Source organism: Phyllosticta capitalensis, assembly GCF_038381095.1.
Source record: "Phyllosticta capitalensis strain CBS 128856 chromosome Unknown BKA78scaffold_3, whole genome shotgun sequence".
NCBI lineage: Eukaryota > Fungi > Ascomycota > Dothideomycetes > Botryosphaeriales > Phyllostictaceae > Phyllosticta > Phyllosticta capitalensis.
In genome coordinates this window covers 1,848,629-1,865,746 of record NW_027117441.1, presented here as the reverse complement: position 1 = coordinate 1,865,746, position 17,118 = coordinate 1,848,629, and the positions used below count along the sequence as shown (strand labels likewise).

General features: G+C 53.3%; 8 protein-coding genes across 8 annotated transcripts; 5 read left to right on the top strand and 3 right to left on the bottom strand.

Annotated features, from left to right (window-relative positions):
* Nucleotides 1-127: 127 nt before the first annotated feature.
* BKA78DRAFT_366968 (alkaline-phosphatase-like protein) lies at nt 128-2,650 on the top strand. Its single transcript, XM_066892591.1, has 6 exons — nt 128-289; nt 499-610; nt 662-685; nt 733-907; nt 954-1,492; nt 1,544-2,650. The coding sequence occupies exons 1-6, from the start codon at nt 158-160 to the stop codon at nt 2,287-2,289; spliced, it is 1,728 nt and encodes a 575-aa protein (XP_066746700.1). The 5' UTR covers nt 128-157; the 3' UTR covers nt 2,290-2,650.
* A 289-nt stretch (nt 2,651-2,939) lies between these two features.
* Nucleotides 2,940-4,958, bottom strand: BKA78DRAFT_248463 (putative ribosome biogenesis protein Pescadillo; the record flags this gene model as incomplete). Its single annotated transcript, XM_066884397.1, has 1 exon — nt 2,940-4,958. One exon carries the CDS (start codon nt 4,956-4,958, stop codon nt 2,940-2,942), a length of 2,019 nt encoding a protein of 672 aa, XP_066746699.1.
* BKA78DRAFT_309364 (uncharacterized protein) lies at nt 4,955-5,220 on the top strand. Its single transcript, XM_066888024.1, has one exon. The coding sequence runs from the start codon at nt 4,991-4,993 to the stop codon at nt 5,195-5,197; it is 207 nt and encodes a 68-aa protein (XP_066746698.1). The 5' UTR covers nt 4,955-4,990; the 3' UTR covers nt 5,198-5,220.
* A 165-nt stretch (nt 5,221-5,385) lies between these two features.
* On the top strand, nt 5,386-7,080 carry BKA78DRAFT_309360 (GPI transamidase-like protein component PIG-U). The gene is made up of 5 exons (XM_066888023.1): nt 5,386-5,597; nt 5,650-5,714; nt 5,763-5,965; nt 6,024-6,649; nt 6,704-7,080. Exons 1-5 carry the CDS (start codon nt 5,456-5,458, stop codon nt 6,940-6,942), a joined length of 1,275 nt encoding a protein of 424 aa, XP_066746697.1. The 5' UTR covers nt 5,386-5,455; the 3' UTR covers nt 6,943-7,080.
* Nucleotides 7,081-7,197: 117 nt separating this feature from the next.
* BKA78DRAFT_102087 (uncharacterized protein) lies at nt 7,198-8,228 on the top strand. The gene is made up of 2 exons (XM_066882095.1): nt 7,198-7,583; nt 7,638-8,228. The coding sequence occupies exons 1-2, from the start codon at nt 7,497-7,499 to the stop codon at nt 8,007-8,009; spliced, it is 459 nt and encodes a 152-aa protein (XP_066746696.1). The 5' UTR covers nt 7,198-7,496; the 3' UTR covers nt 8,010-8,228.
* A 2,177-nt stretch (nt 8,229-10,405) lies between these two features.
* BKA78DRAFT_351114 (uncharacterized protein) lies at nt 10,406-11,630 on the top strand (the record flags this gene model as incomplete). Its single annotated transcript, XM_066891106.1, has 3 exons — nt 10,406-10,585; nt 10,638-10,742; nt 10,821-11,630. The coding sequence occupies 3 exons, from the start codon at nt 10,406-10,408 to the stop codon at nt 11,628-11,630; spliced, it is 1,095 nt and encodes a 364-aa protein (XP_066746695.1).
* Nucleotides 11,631-11,977: 347 nt separating this feature from the next.
* On the bottom strand, nt 11,978-13,288 carry BKA78DRAFT_101971 (uncharacterized protein). Its single transcript, XM_066882094.1, has one exon. It carries the CDS (start codon nt 13,189-13,191, stop codon nt 12,382-12,384), a length of 810 nt encoding a protein of 269 aa, XP_066746694.1. The 5' UTR covers nt 13,192-13,288; the 3' UTR covers nt 11,978-12,381.
* A 557-nt stretch (nt 13,289-13,845) lies between these two features.
* Nucleotides 13,846-16,736, bottom strand: BKA78DRAFT_101969 (uncharacterized protein). The gene is made up of 7 exons (XM_066882093.1): nt 16,450-16,736; nt 15,873-16,397; nt 15,294-15,821; nt 15,109-15,247; nt 14,981-15,060; nt 14,869-14,933; nt 13,846-14,820 (listed from the first exon to the last, which is right to left on the bottom strand). Exons 1-7 carry the CDS (start codon nt 16,635-16,637, stop codon nt 14,108-14,110), a joined length of 2,238 nt encoding a protein of 745 aa, XP_066746693.1. The 5' UTR covers nt 16,638-16,736; the 3' UTR covers nt 13,846-14,107.
* Between the last annotated feature and the right edge of the window lie 382 nt (nt 16,737-17,118).

Sequence of the window (17,118 nt, the reverse complement as noted above, 5' to 3'; positions counted from 1 at the left end):
CGGTACCACCCGTTATTCAGGCACTCCGAACCCGCGCCTCAGCGAAGTCGGTCCCACAGTTAGTCGATATAAATGCAATCATTCATCCGACGTTTTCTCACTCTACCATATCCTGCCTTCTTTCATCCTGGTTGCTGGGGACGTACCGCAAACGAAAATGAGATTATCTTCGGCGCTTTTGTTGCTCAGCGGCGCTCTGGCGTCTGCAAAACAGCCAAACATTCTCTTCATTCTTACTGATGATCAGGACATTCATTTGGGATCTATGGATTATATGCCCAAAGTAAAGGTAAGAGTTGAATCGCTTTTCGAATTTCGCCCGCAAGGCTGCTCAGCCACCATCCGGAGGCGGCAGGCGCACATCGAAAAGTGCGGATGCCAACTGCAACGCCCCCGCGCTAGTTGATTGGAGACGTCATACAGGGAATGGGAAAACACCACGAAAAACATCAGCGGGGAACTACATGTAATTGGTGTCAGCACTAACGGGATCGTCAGAAATACATCACCGAACAAGGAACTACCTTTTCCCAACATCACTGCACAGTAGCAATTTGCTGCCCATCGAGAGCAAACCTTTGGACTGGCCACGCAGCGCATAACACCAATGGTAGGTTCCCGCTGTCTGTTCTCCACGGAAAATTGAACTAACATCTTAAAGTGACTGATGTCAAACCGCCTTGGGGTAAGCCAATTGATCGACATAATCTGGACAAATCTGACTTCGTGTAGGCGGCTACCCGAAAGTCGTGTCTGAAGGCTGGAACGACAACTACCTACCTGTGTGGATGCAGTCCGCCGGGTACAATACTTACTACTCCGGAAAGCTGTGGAACGGTCATACCACCTCCAACTATGACTCTCCGTATGCGAACGGCTTTAATGGATCAGACTTTCTTCTGGACCCGTAAGTCCAACTGTGAGCTCACAGAAATTTGACTAATGTTGTCCAGATACACTTACAAATACTACGATGCGAAAATGACGCGAAACGGTGCTGAGCCAGTCAGCTATGCTGGTAACTACTCCACCGATGTTATCTCCGAAAAGATCCAAGGTTTCTTGGACGAAGCTCTCGCAGACGAGAGGCCCTGGTTTGTGGTCGCAGCTCCCATCGCACCTCACTCCACGCAGGTCACGGACGAAGCCACCAACACAACTTCGCTGCAAATTCCTGAATACGCTGAGCGGCACGCTCACTTGTTCAACAACTACACGATCCCGCGGGATACGAGGTTCAATGCCAAGATTCAGGGAGGTGCTAGCTGGATGACAGACTTGCCTGAGCTCAACTCGACTGTCCTTGAATCCTATGATGAGTTTGGACGCGCAAGATTGAGGGCCTTGCAGGCTGTAGACGAGATGGTGGAGACCTTTGTTGAGAAGTTGGATAAGGCTGGTGTCCTGGACAACACTTACATCGTTTACACGACGGACAACGGCTTCCACATCTCTCAATACCGTCTGCCACCTGGAAAGGAGTGCGGATTTGGTGAGCATCTTCAATCCTTTTGAGAGTCAAATGTGCTAACCAAATAATCAGACACGGACATCCACATCCCCCTGATAATCAGGGGCCCTGGCATCGAAGCCAACCAGGAGCTCGACATTGTCACCAGCCACACTGACCTCGCACCCACGATCCTAAACCTTGCCGGCGCCCCGAAGGCCCTTGACGGCAAGATCATCCCCTTCAACGCCGACGCTGTCGGTAATAAGACATACGAGCACACCGCCGTCGAGTACTGGGGCACTGCTCTCGCCGAAGGCCTCTACGGGTTTGACGGACCCCGCTACCAATACAACAACACGTACAAGGGCCTCCGTCTCATCTCCGCTGACTACAACCTCTACTACAGCGTCTGGTGCACCAACGAAATCGAGCTCTACGACGTCAACACCGACCCAGGCCAGATCCACAACCTGGCCGCAAGCAACGGTAGCGCTGCCTTCACCCTTGAGGGCCGCAGCTTCGACCAGGTCACGGCCAGACTGGACGCGCTGACTATGGTCCTCAAGTCCTGCAAGGGCATTACGTGCACGGAGCCCTGGCACTCGCTTTTCCCCAGTGGCGCCGTCAGCAGTCTCAAGGACGCTCTCAAGCCTGAGTTTGACGCCTTCTTCGCGAAGCAGCCCAAGGTTTCGTACTCGGCTTGCGAGTTGGGATACATTGTTAGCTCGGAGGGGCCGCAGGATTTCAACGTGTATGAGTCGAACAAGACGTTCCTCAAGGTCAACAGGTCGGATCGCGAGTTTGAGTACGGCGACGACTGGCACCTTTACACGTAGGAGTTGGTGGGTGTTGTAGATGATGACTGTCGAAGGGAGAGAAACGCACTGTAGAATCGTTACGATTTTCATGATACGCACGAAGATAGAACCTAAATTACAGATTTCAATCGATATTACGGTGCTTCTGATCAACTGGCCGATGTCCGCTTACATGCGCACGGCAGAAGGGGATGACACTCGTTCAGGGGTTGCGACTTACGTCAACCCCTGGCAAATAATGCAGCAGCATGTGCCCAGTAAGCCTCCGCATAAGTTGTGGAATCTTTCCCTTCAACCCGACTCCGCGCTCTTCAACGCAGCCTCGGATCACTTGAATTCTGTCTCACTTGACACTTCTACATTGTCTTCCTCGCTCTTACGACTGATCTTTTTGCTTGTGCGTGACTTCTGTGCGCCCAAGCCGCAGACCACATCTAAGGGCAGAAGATGGATGTTTTTGAAAGCGCGCCGAGAAAATTGAAAAAAGATGACTGATATGGATGTGAGGGTCGGTACGAATGGATATCAACCAACAAGAACAATCATATTGAATAGCCTACCACCCTGTACATTGACCCCAAACTCCAGGTCCAGGGCTAAAACCATAGACCAATGCCCATTTCACAGACCCAGTATTTTTGAGTATCCATCTACCATCTCCGCAGCGATTATGCCGATTTTTTGCCCTTCTCAATCTTCCTCCTCTTCTGCCTCAGCTTCTCGGCCTCGTCCTCCTTCTTCTTGTTGCTGTAATCCATCTTCTCGAGCAGCTTTCTCTTGGACCTGCTCATCATCATCATCTGCCTTTGCCTCTCCTCGGCCTCCTCCTTCTCCTTCTTGGCGCGCTTTTTCCGTGCGTCACCCTTCTTCTTTTGCTCCGAGTCGGCCGCGTACGGCTTGCCTTGCGCCTCGGCCTCGAGCTCCTTTTGGTGCTGGATGCGCGACTTTTCGGTGTCGGACATGTCCGAGTCTTCGGGAACGTCTTCCTCGAAGCCGTCGAAGCCGTCATCCTCCTCCTCCTCTTCCTCGTCTTCGTCGTCAGAGGACCCAGCGACGTCCATGCCCTCGCCTGCTTCCACTTCATCGGACAGGTCGAGCAACGGGTTCTCCTTCTTTTCGACCGGCTTCTCCTCCACCTCCTCCTCGTCTTCGTTGTCGTCGTCCTCTTCGGCTTCGGCAGCCTCTTCGGCCTCGCCTTCGCGCTCCTGCTCTTCCAAAGAGATGGTCGGGTCGTATTCGCCCTTCTTGACCTTGACCCAAGGACTCAGGTGGGGAGGCAGAGTAGCGCCCGGTGCGTACAGGTCCGGACGCAGAAGCTTGCCCTGGTTGACGCAGTCCCACACCCATTGCGGCTGAATGTACGTTCTGCCGGGCACGCGTGTGCCGGCAGGCAATCTTCCGTTGACGGCCTTGCTGGAGATTTCGGACTCAGATACTTGGGGCGCAGGGATGGCTGGCCTGTCCACGATTTGGTGCGTGATGGAAGGGTCGGCCTCGTTGGTGGTGTAAGCACCATCGCCGAGAACAGCGTCCCAGCCAACGCGCTTGCATCCAAAGGCCTTGAGAATGAATTCGAGGGGCTCGCGGGGAGTTTCGCGGGAGAGGTAAAAGGTAAAGTTCGAGAAAAGGGTAGCGACTTCGCTGCCAGAGGCCTCGGGCTGAGGAAGCTCATCCGCGTCGTCTCCTGTGATCTCAAACTTGTCGATGCTGTCATTCGCCTGGTTGGATTCATCATTCGCAGAGTCCTTGGTACCTGTCATCTCAGCATCGTTCTCTGCCAAAGCAGCGACCTTGTCGGCCTCAGCTTGCGCAGCGTCTGAGATCTTCGACTGGCCGTTGGTTGATGGCGCAGCCTCGATTGCCGGCTGTTCACCAACGCTCCTGCTCTCGAGTCTCAAGGCCCCGAGCTCTCCTCCCAAATCATCACTGTCCTTGTTGAACTTCGGAGGGTACACAAATCCGATCGAGGTGTACAACCTGAAGTTAACAAATCCAAGAAGGGTGGTATAAAACTCCACAAAGGTGCCCATGATACGGAAATCCACATCGGTCGGCATCCTCTGTACGAATTTGTACGGGACCAGCCACAGGATATCCTGTCCTTGGATAGTTGCCTGGTAGTAGATTCCCTTGATGGAAAGGAAAGACTTCTTCAAAGAATGCGAAACGATCAGATAATGTTCGAATTCGAGTGTCAGGCGCTTGCAGAGCGCGATGACTTTGGGAGGAACGGCTGCGGTGGACGGAAGATTGGCGAACAGGAATAGCATCGAAAGGCAGTCGTCAAGATCGCGCAGCGCATCAACAAATGTAGGGTATCGCTCCTTGATAACGTGGTCCAGCGCCATGCGCGGAGTAAGGTTCTTCTCCAGTCGAGCCGCATCGGTGACTTCTCCACGCCCAAGTGCCCTGCTAATCTTTTTTGCGACAGCCTTGTGATCACGGAACTTGTTCAAAAGCGGCTCGTGGAGGAGATATTGAATGTCCTTGGTGTAGTAAAAGGTGGTGGAGTGCGTCGCGCTCTTCGAGACCTTTTTCTTGTTGCGAGGTTCGCGAGGGTAAATGCCCTTGAAGATGCATAGTCTGCGGAAGTCGGGGAGGGAGATTTGAAGCTTTCGGACGGCTTGGGTTCTCGTAATGTAGTTCTTGGCGTTACCGGCCTCGCCCTTCTTCTTGATCTTTGCCATCTCGGATTGAGCCTAGTTCTACTTTGCGTCAGATGATGGAGCGCGGGCGCACAAGATTTGCGGGAGTGACGAGAACATATCAAACGACTCATGCAAACACCGAAAGACAGAAAGAAATACCGCGGTCGTCTTTGCGCATTTTTGCGGATTCAAGCGGTCGCAGAATTGCGGGGTGTGGAGCTCAAGGACGCAGGAGAAATAGGCATCCGAGTACCAAGCAGGAATGGAGGAAATTTTGACTTACTAGGCTTGCAAAAAAGACAGTGTGGGTGGGAGAAAAGTGTAGGGTGTGGAGGCAAGACGGGATGGAATTTGGTGTTGAATGGCGACGAGCCGCCGGAACTTTTTCTGCCGGGGCGGTGAGGACCCTTGCGTGGGCTCGCTGGCCTCAGCGTCATGCCTCACGACACCTGCCCTCGTTCGCGTCGACATCCATGAGCTGACCCTCCACTAGCCAGCAAGTCTCCCAGGATGCGGTGACTTGATTCGCGTGCCCAATGGCTATGGACCGACAAAAAGCGCTGCTCTTTGGCTTCGCTGCCGCAGTGCGCCTCGTTCTCTTCCTCGCATTCCCTTCCTTGCCCGACCTTCTTACCGGACGAGTTGAGATCTCGACGCCTGTGACCAGCTTCAAGCGATGTACGTAATTACTTCTCCGGGCAGCATTTGACGCATACTGACAAACTACAAGTACAAGAAGGTCTCTTTCTTTACACTCATAATGTCTCTCCTTATGACGGCGGCGTTTTCCACCAGGTACGACCACCCTGCCTCCTCGTACAAGCTCCAGCTGATCACATCAAGGCGCCTTTACTACTTCCGCTGTTCTCTCTCCTCCCGGATATCTCCAAGTTCCCGCTCGCGACCAACATCGTCTACATAATAGTGGATCTGCTCAGTGCCAATGCTTTGATGCAGATTGCAGAAACAGGGGAGAATGTCTCGCCGCGTCAATTCACGTCGCCACGCAAGGACCTACGCTGGAGCAGTGTAGCAATCGCTGCTGGGTATGGACGAATCTTCCATGGTATATTTCAAAGGAATGAGGGCTAATCTTGCGCCTAGTTACCTGTTCAACCCGTTCATAATAGCCACTACGCTGGCACGACCAACTTCCGCTCTTACGTCCCTTTTCGTTTTGACGGCGCTCGCAAGCGCCTCTCGCGGTCGCCCAATGACCTTTGTCCTCGCATTGTCCATAGCGTCATACCTGTCCATGTACCCCGTACTGCTTTTTCCACCGCTGCTGAAGCTGTGCTACGATGCCGAGTGGAAGCGGTCTCCGTCAAAAGCCCCTCCGAGCCCCGCCTGGTATGCGCTGTTCCATTCGGCAGATCTTCTGGTGACGGCTGGAGTACTCCTTTATCTGTCATATCTATTGATGGGGAGTTGGGAGTTCATCTCGTCGACCTATGGCGTACACTTGTTGCTCCCTGACCTGACACCGAACGTGGGCCTCTGGTGGTACTTCTTCACCGAGATGTTCGACTCCTTCCGCGAATTCTTCCTCGGAGTCTTTTGGCTACACATGGCAGCGTATGTGGGAGGATTATGTTTCAGAATCTGGAGACAGCCTCTGTTTATCGTAGTCACGCTTCTGGGGATATTCGCGGTCTTCATGCCGTATCCAAGCATCGCTGAAAGTGGGCTGTATCTTAGTCTGGTCCCACTTTACCGGCATGTTTTTCCTCGTAAGCATATTCCCCAGGCTGCTGAGTTGAAATCGCGATTGACGTCGACCACAGTGACTCGATACACCTTCCTCGCCTGCTCTACTCTGCTGTACGCAAGCTTCCTAGGGCCTGCATTCTACTATCTGTGGATTTACGCGGGTTCAGGAAATGCTAACTTTTTCTATGCTATCACCCTGGTATGGAGCCTTGGACTGACCTTGATCGTTGCGGACACAATATTCGCCGTTCTCCGGGACGAATGGGAACTTGAGCGGCCTGAGATGAAAGGCAAAGAGGTGCGGCAAATTTAGAGTTATTGGTAAAAAAGGCAATGTAGCTTCACGTGCATCACAACACAAGCTCTACATCTTTGAATACCCCAGTGCTATCATTCACTTGCACACTCTCCATGATACGCATGATTTGCACTACATTCACATCTCATAGGACATCCACAAGTGCTGACTGGGCATTTGGGCCCACACGACCTCGTCGCCGAGGTAAAATTGACCGCGCGGCCACGTTGGGTGGATGCAATCTGGATACAAATACAGGTCTTCACGAGGCCCACGCCAACGAAGTTTTGTAAACAACCACCGCTCAGAACAGACCTCTGAGCTTTCAAGCACTTCCTCGCAACAGGTAAGTCAGCAACATCATTTTCATGGAGCGTTGATGCCCAGCCGTCGCTCAGTACAAGAGCTGCTCGTGGGCTCAACCTGGTGTTGAGATCACCTCAGCCCAGCACTCGTCCTCTTCCCAGCCTATTGTCCCAGCCCTGCCAGAGCTCCTGTCCTCTGATATACACACGCACGCTGACACCTCTCAATCTCTCCAGCTATTCTCACTTTACCAAACATCCAACATGGGCGCGCCCAAGAACAACAACCTCACGCCTCGTGACCTCGAGGTCGCGGCTTTCGTCTGGCGTTGCTTCAAGACCGAGCCGACCGTAAGTATACGCCTTTCCTCCGCCTTGGGTGCGTGCTAATGCATACTTCTCTAGATCGACTTCGCTGCGCTTGCCAAAGTTGCCCATTTCAAGAACGCTGCCTCCGCAAGCGCCTGCTGGGGCGCGACGAAGAAGAAGTTGCTCGCTCAGGGTCGTGCTGGTGGCTCGGCTTCCACCGCCACCGCTTCACCTGCTACTCCCAAGCCTGATACTCCCAAGCCTGCGTCGACACGCAAGCGCAAGACAGCCGACACCCCGGAAGCCAGTCAGCAGACGCCCAGCAAGAAGGGCAAGACCACTCCTCCAGTTGTCGATGATGACGAAGAGTATGGAGACATCGGCGATGTCAAGGAGGAACCGAAGGGCGAGGACGAGGAGAACCCCTTTGCGGACGGCTCTGGTCGCAAGGACTCGTTCTTTGAGTAGGCACTCTTCTTCACCTGCGACCGGCTATCGACAGCTTCCCGGCCGACACAACCGCGCTCAGATAGATTGTCAAGAGCGCCAACGATCGACACATCTTCGGATTCACCTGGAGGACTTGCGCTACACTCTATCAGTCTACATGGCACAGGGCTAGACTGTCGTCTTCCTTGCCCTTTCCCATGAAATGAAAAGCTTTCTCCTTCTCTATCTTCTGTCTCCTTGCTTGTGTCGCTGAGCCGGAAGCTTCCGCGCTGTTCCGCCATTTGGCCTTTTGTTCACAGGTCTCGAAAAGTTTCCTTTGACGGATCTTCTAGGCATTTTTCCTGAATCAGTGCCTTGCTGCGACTACTTTGTGTCGAATCTTCTGTTCTCTTAAGTCAGTGCTGATATCTCATACAACACGTCTAAGCGGCAACTTTCAAGAGTACCTGGGCTTGATGCAAAGATGGCATGTCCATCTGTCCTTTTCCGGAAGAAATGCGCTAGGGAGCGTTGTGCATCTCCAAGTCCGAAGTAAAGTAGTTGCTCGTCAGCTTTGCCCCTCATGTTTACTCTTCCCAAAGACCTGGCATTGTACTGATTCATCCTCTCCAAAAACACGCTTGAATTTTCTCGGCGCTCTTCCCACTACTCTGTATGTTAAGCACTCTTTCACTGCGCTTGGAGTAAGATATTGACAAGAATACATGCAGGAACGACTCTCGGCGTTGAATTTTGGTAGGGTGTTTTTAAAGTTGAATCAAGCTTTTGGGCCAACTAGCTGAATCACAACCTGCAGCAGTACAGTACACTCATGCCTGCATCACATCAGCTACTAACAGCGTCAGCTGGGACCCGGAACTGCCGAATATAGCAATCACGTGTGGTTCTGCACGTCTGCGCCCCTCTACCGCGTGGACCGCACGAATGCAGCTACCCGTTTGTTCAACACTCTCCGGAGATTCTCGCTGCCGTTGCACCGTTTGTTTTACCGGAGCTTGCAATCATGTTGGAGGAGCAAACAGACTTTGTTTTCCAACTGAGGATCGGGAGCGACGGAACCGACTCCTCTTGTTTGACGCAGCCTGATGTTCATGGCTGAGGCTGGATTCAGCCAAGCGATTACGGCGCAGAAGAAAATCGTGGTATCGAACAAGGCGCCGGGTTTTGCGAAGGTATGCCGATAGGGCCACGCACCAAGCTTTGGTTCGCTAAGGAAGGCCGGTGCCAATCAGGACCGGGGTAAGCCATCACTGCCAGAGGGACCATTAAACCCACCCGGCTCCACCTTACACCTCTGCGGTGGTCTTGTACCGGAAACTTTTTAAACAACACTTGCGGAACGACCCCTTGGCGGATCCTGACTCACGAGTGCTTCGTCGCCCATTGTGGCTGACACAAGGGTTTGAGTATAGGTTTCTGGTGTTTTTCCGTCAAACCCAACGTCCGCTTGCTCCAAGGCATCTAATTTTTCAATATTTCAGTAAGAGGACCTCTCATAGCACAGCCGTCCAACAAGTGTTGAATACTACCCTGGATTCACCAGTCACATTGAGACAAGACAGAATGCCGACTGTCACTCTGTGTCTGACATGCAGGATTTAGCCTCCAGGGGGCTTCGTGCCACCACCAACATTTGCAAGCAGAACGTGAGCATTATCATAGCGGGGTCGAATTCGGGGCGACGCTTTACCACGCCACGCCCCCAAGGAGCTGTCCCCTCCGCTGCTGATGCACGCCATTCCTTCGCACGCTTTATCGATGGAGGAGAGCCGGTAGCGGATCGCGAAGGCGACCGCAACGTTTGTGGGATCACACCTTCAGCCTGGTAACAAGCAAGCCATAAGAAAAGTACTACCCTTCCACCCGGTTGCTGTGCACTTCGCCGTTTTACTCGACCATATCGACACCTTGCTTCATGTAGTCTGCTTTCTCGAAAATCGACCCTCGGCCCCTGGAAAAAAAATTTCGACAAAATGCGACGACTCTTATTCTGCATATATCTTTTACAACGCGCGCCCTTTCTGTTAGCGCAAACCAGCAGCACCCCTGCCGCTACATCGGCGGCCGCTACTACGCTGCTTGCTTCTTCACAGGTCCCTTCAACTATCTCAACAAGCAGCAGTAGCTCAGCAGTTGCTGCGAGCACCACCATTGTTGCGACTCCTGTTGCGTCTACAACCACTTCTTCCTCCTCATCTTCATCATCATCATCATCTTCTTCTTCTTCTTCTTCTTCTTCTTCTTCTTCTTCTTCGTCACTTGTCACTCCATCAAGCATCACTTCGAGTTCGACCTCGAGTTCGAGTCTGGTTCCTACATCAACAACAGCAACCGGACCGCAAACCTTGACTATACAAGTCGGCGCAAATGGATTCATGTACTCCCCGAACGTTACCTATGCGAACCCAGGAGATATGGTAGTCTTCGACTTCTATCCGACAAACCACTCAGTCATCCGCGGCGAGTATGCGAACAACACTCAAGCCTGCGGCGCAGCAGGATGCAACCCCTGTGTGCCGTGGGAGCTTTACCACGAAGGCGAGCCTTACAAAGGCTTCTTCTCCAGCAACGAAGAGATTCCTTCCTACAACAATGTACGGCCATCAAGCGCTAGGAAATTGAGTCAGAAGCTAATGCAATGCGCAGAGAAAAACGTGGAATCTCACCGTCAACGACACGGAGCCAATTTTCTTCTACTGCGACGCGCTCACCTCCTGCCATCCGGAAGGCATGGTCGGCGTGATCAATCCCGTAAGATTGCCGCGTCCATTCCTCCTTCCCCTTTCGTCTGTTCCTGCCAAATGCTGACCCGACTATCCGGACGTGTAGGCAAGCAACCAATCGCTCAATTACCAGCATGAAAAAGCCGTGACAGCGGAATACCAGCTCGCGCCGGGTCAAAGCTGGCCTGCCGAAGGCGCAAAGAGCTCCTCCACGTCGTCCACGTCTTCCTCATCCAGCAGCCACCACTCGCACCTGTCCGGCGGCAGCATCGCAGGCATCGTCGTCGGCGTGATCGCCTTCGTAGGCGTCGCTTGTGCCCTCGTCTTCTATGTCGCGCGCACCCGCACCTACGACAAGGTGTTCCGGCAATCGCAAATCGGTGGATCTTCCGAGGCCGGCGAGCGCGGCGACGCAACTGCTTCTCTCTCCTGGTACAAGTCGCCTTCGCTGCGTGTCGCCTCGCCGCCTCCTGTTGGTGATGGCACCAGCCCTCCTCTGGGCTCTGAGAAGAGCCCCAACCCCCACCGCTGGAGCGACATCACCGCCATGTCAGGAGCGGCGGGCGGACAAGGGCAGCGCACTTCGACACAACCACCCGTCGAGGGCGGTACGTTCGTGGGCTACAACCGCCAAACAGGCGCGCCTGAGTTTGCGCCTGAGCTGCCCGGCGACAGTGAGATTTCGCAATTGCCAGGCGGTTCAACGCCACCAATGGGCAGCGCGCGGTCGCCTGCCGAGATGGATGCATCTGCGATGGCGTCAGTGGCAGAAGAGAATGACAGCCAGACTGCCAGCAGGCCTGCGAGCAGCAGGCCACAGAGCCTGGCGCCGCCGCCAGATAGGAGACAGAGTACTGTGAGCACAAGCACAGAACGGCAGAGACGGCATTTTGGGTTCCCGGGTAAGATTAATTGATTTGATACCAGAGACTTCGCTACCAAGACTGCGGGCGAGTCTCATTAATCCCCTTGCTTTTTGTTGGTCTAGACGCTCTCGGAGGCATCTCTGTTGGTTTACCCACTGCAGGCGAATGGACGACACCGGAGGTCCCGATCGCACTCCCAACTGTTTGTGGTCTCCGCATCCTCCCTGATATGGCAACGATTGCTTCTTGTACATACAGTTTGAATACAGTGTCAAAAGCTGCATAGAAGATCTTTACTCTCCTATTCACTTTCATTCTACTCTCTGCCAATCTCAACGCCTCGGATCGAATGGCCCAAAGGAATAGGCTGACGTCGGGCGAATGATGACCCGGAGGGTTGGCTGACTGAGACTACTCGGGATGACGCGGTCTTCAGGTGCCGTGAAACCGCAGTCACAGCGCGGAAAGTGGGGAGATACTGCCGTGCTTACATGCTGGCGCTGTTTCTTACTTTGGCATTGCCTAGGAGCACTTCTCTGTGGACAGAGGAAAAGGTAAAATCTCTCGGGAGTCAGAATAGTAGATTCCAAAAATGTTGATAACTGAGACCTAACCAGTACTTGGAAATTTATTCGTAGCGGCGTGTGTTTGCTACATGCGCGTACTCGTTACTCGTACACTTCCAACCTGCTCTTCCCCAAGTCAAAAACCAAACCTCAATAGGCAGAAAGGTCGTGCATTACTGACCAAAAACATCAATCATTACTCATAGTCCAAACAGCAAAGACGGACGCTCATTACCTATGCAAACTTCGACACCGGTCTCTCGAGCATCTTCCCGTCAAGCTCAATATCAACCTTTTCGTTGTAAAAGCAAAGATGGCCAGCAATCGGGGCGCATTCAAGCGTCGGATGCTTGTAGTACCACACAATATCGCGAAAGATGCGATCTCCAATGACGACGTCATGGTACTCCGCGTCCCCCTTGTATGGGCACAGCGTGACGAGATTGCTGGGCCGCAACAGCGACTCGTCGACGGCGGTGGGCAGCAGATAGAAGCGGGTGGGCAGTGTCGTCTCAAACAAGTGCATGGACGATGTCGCCGACGCGACTTGCTTGCCGTCTATGAGCACGCGGATCGGCCGTGTCGAGTGCACAATGTCGACGCGCTTGTACGGGTCCTTGGGGTGCACGTAGATGGGCGTGTCCTCCTCGTACCACTGGTCCACCGAGCCGAACTCGACGCGCGCCATGCCCTGCAGCGCGTGGATGAGGTCGCTCTTGTGGCCGTCCTTGTCGAGCGAAGTGCTGAAGGCGATGACGCGCTCCGTGCTGTGGTTGCCGGCGGTGACGCGCAACAGGCTGGCGGCATCGTTGTCGATTGACTCGGTCTTTGTCCAGCTATCCTTTTTGAAAGACGAGAGTGGCACGTAGTATTGCGGAAAGCGATCATGTTCCCAGACGTAAAGCGCTTGAGTCGTGTCGGCAATGTAGGTCCCGTTGAGAAGGATGCGGATGCGCCGGCTCGTGGGAAGCGTCTTGACAGGGCCTTTCGTGAGGAGATGGCGCGCGAGCGCTACGAGATCTTTGTTTCCTAATACGCTGACCATTTTGAGGATTGTCGGATTGCACTTGGAGGGCCAATGGCTTGGAGTCACATGTTGGCATAGAGTTGCGCTTGAGCTAGCGATTCCATGACATCAATGCGGAAGAGGGGAATGCGGGGGCAGGGATAGTGCAAGCTCGACGGCAACCACTTTCGCAGCAGCCGGACTAATCCTCTTCCTCCTCAGCAGAGGAAAGTGTCAAGTCCCAGACCTGACGCCGGAAGCTGGCGCACATGAGAGGGCCTTCGTGCAGGAGGTGAATTCGTGCTCCAAGGAGGAATTGATGGAGAAGTTGCGTTCACCTGCAGCAAGAAAGTAGGAAGCTTTCATGGAGAAAAGACTACGAGGAGTAGTTAGGTGGTCCCAATACGCACAGGAGTTGTCATTTTCCGTCATGGCTCTAGCAGCCTTGTTTGGTTTGTGCGAGCGGCCGGCAATTGCAGATGCGGCTGCTTCTGACAGGCATGAAAATTACCACTAACTTTTCCCTATATCAAAGAAGGACGCACCTGCAACATTTAGAGCCTTCTCCAAGCAGCTCAATTACAAGCATTGGCTGCATGTATGTTGAAAATATCGTTGCTTGATGAAGCGAGCTGACTGATTCAACGTGAAAGATCAGAACTTGCTAGTAGCGAAGTGTATTTTGTGCTGCTACGACGCCTCGAGAAGAGATGTTTGAAACATGAACAATTACGCAGGCAACGTTGAATGTTGCGGGACGCAAGTCTGACATAAAATGTTCGCGCTGTGTAGGGACGGCAGATTCTGTGGCTTCGAAAGCAGAGGTTGGCAGAATCGACTCAAATCGTTACTTGCTGCATTTCGTGGATCAAAAGTCCCGCTGGTGACGGAAAGACTGACAGAGTGCAAATGATAACTCCTGGCAGTAAGGGCTATGCACTTCTACCTAAAGCTGTCAAGTCCATTCGAGCCAGTCCATCCAGTCGAAGTTGTTCGAATAGACGCCCGGCAGATTGACGTCAAAAGGCTGCAGGGCCTGGTCGTTCTGCAGCAGCAAGCCATCGATATCGACGTCGGACATGGCAGAGAAAAGGAGTGGTGCATTCGGTATGAGCATGGATGCGCTGGTACTTTCCGCCGCGGTAGTCGACATACGGCCTGGCGATTGTTGAGCGGCACGGGGTGATACGTTGGAAACCGAGTTTGAGCTTGTGGGATCACGTCCGTTGGGAATCTTGGTATGATCGGCCGTCATGGTCGAGATATTGCGACCAAGCATGGCGCGCAGGTAGCGGCCGAGGATTGCGGAGACGCCTTCACGGTGTCGAGGTGTAGTTCCGATGCGTTCCAGTGAGCTCGCGGCTTCTTCAATCAGCTGACGGACGCTGGGAGCAGCACTAGCGCTGAATCCGGCGCCCAGACTGTGAAGACGAAGAGTGAAGCAGGCAGCAAAGGCGACCATGATTGCTGTGTTGTTCGGCATAGATGCCAGTTCCTTCTCTCCATGTACCGCAGCCCGCAGGACATGCAAAGCAGACGACAAGCCGGCAGCTCGGAAGAAACGACGGACTTCGTCGGGAGCGGTGGGGTGGTTGATGACGCTGCTGTACGTAGATAGCCTTGTGTGGCTTACCAATATTTGCACGTACGGAGGTAGTCGATATCCGGCTACGCGAAAATGAGCTTCAGTCTGACTTTGCGGCACTTGGTACTTACGCTGTTGTGCATACGCCCATATGCGATGCCACTGCTCGAAAAAGTTTTCAATCATGCTTTTGATTCTGCACTCGGTGAGCCTTTGGTCACAGTTCAAGACAAAGTCACATACCTCTGTACAGCGTCAGGGGGAGAGTTGACCCCCGGAATGAAGGGCTCGCAACACTGCTTTATGTTTCTGATCAAAACGTCCTGAATCAACAGTCAGCGTGAATGAATTGTTATGGCAGGGAACTGTACCAAATCTCTCCGCATCACAGCAATGCTAGTGACCGAGCTGTCCCAAATATCTGCAATGTCGGAGACATGCCAGGTGTCGCAGCTTTCGACCAGTGACGTGCAAGGGACAATCGGGATACGACCTCGCGCCAAGCAGACACTGAGATTAGTTAGCAGACTCCCATAATGACGCAGGGTTAAATTACCCTCTGTCGAGAACGAAAAGAGAAATATAGGTACGCTCTCTTCGCCTGAGTAGACGTCTGCCCCATTCCGATTGGGGGTCCACATTGTCGAAACCATCGAGAGAAAGAGCCTTCCTTGCGTCGATGCAGTCGGCTCCAAGCGGCTGCTGTAGGCCCATTGTAGATGGCTTGCTAGGCGAGGGAACGACAATCTTGTGCAATGACAAGTCCATTGCGATTGTCAGTGCTGAAGACAGATAGGTGCAAGTCTCGTCGTCGGCCCAGTGGTTTCCAAATGATAGCCAAGGGACATTGACCATAAAGGCGAGGACGATTTCAACCGACTTATATCTTTCAGTCATCGCATTGTGTGCGAGCTTCTTGCAGTGCAGAGATAGCCTTTTTGATATGGCTGCTGCCGAGGGAATAAAGAGCGCGGCAGATGACAATATTGAAGTGAACAAAAACGAAGAGCGTCCTCGGATGAAGTCAATAGAGTGTATCTCCCGGTCCAGGCCCCATCGTGTGTGGGTAAGGTGATCGTGGAAACTGTCCAGACTTGGTCAGCAAGAAGTACAAGGAGTATTAGGACTAGCGTACTATTGAAACAGTTCTTCGGCTTCTGTGATTGTAACAAGCCCAAGATCAATTGGATCCATGTCTTGGCTGACATCCAATTTTGGTTTCGAGGGGCCGAAGAAAGCTTGTACACTCTGCTGATTGCCATCATCATTCTGTACAGCACGGCCGGCATGGTGACGGTGTCGCGATAAGTCTGAGGCATGAGCGAGAAGTTGCAACGGATTCTCAGCATCATTCAAGGCCAAGTCCCCAGAAGCGGACATGGGAGGGGAGGGCGAGGCGGTGCTGGACGGCGAATCATCCGGCCAGGTTGATGTTGGGTCCTCCGAGGGCCCTGCTCCCGGTGACTCTGAAGCGAAAGCTTGTTTTTCTGAAGCCGTTGTGCCTTGCTCAGCAGAAGCCGGTGATAGATCTTGGACCGTGGAGAGCATCCTTTGCAAACGCGCTGCCACATCCCTGCTCTGTGGATCATCTCGTCCAGACTTTGCGCGTTCAAGCGCCTGTTCGACCTGATAAATAGCCTTGGCCAAGCCGGTACGTTTGCTATATGCAGCGGTCAGCCCATGTATTGCATACTAATGGCGTTGAGGCTCACTTTTTGGTCCCTTTTTGTCTTCCCACGTGATGGGATGGGATAATACATTCAGACTGCTTTTGGATACATCTTTTGCAAACTGGAGCTCCCGGATCGCGGAGACACTTGGTCTTTGTCTTCCTGCACGCGATGCAGGCAGCTTGCTTGATGACACTCGAACGACGATTCCCGGAGGATTGGGCCTCCATTGCGTCAGCCCATTGGGGCACACGGGTCGGACCGTAAATGTAAGGGGGACGAACAGTCAGGAGATACAACGAGCCCGAAGGTCGGACATGTGTTCTAGAAGAGGCCGTCGTCGTCGTGAGCGTTGCCGACGCTTCCGGTCCAACCTCGGAGACGGGAAGTGGGATTTTCGGGTACTCCCGGTCGTTGAGAGAGCTTCCTTGTCTTTACCTCACTCTCCTCGTCCTCTTCGGGAGCTTTCGCATGTCAGCTTGTTCTAACAGGAGACCGTTTCGTGTTTCGACGTAATCGGGAGCCGCTTAATCCCTCGTTCTCCGACCGAGACGTCGCGCCTGCTCTCCGGGTAGCCGGCACGTAGCCGCAAAGGGTTCATCGGCATTACTTTTGACTCCGTCGAGTGACCTCATCTGAACACCATAGTAGCTTTCCTCAACCACATCCAGCTTGAATCAGTCCAATTGCTCCATACCACACAGCAGCGCA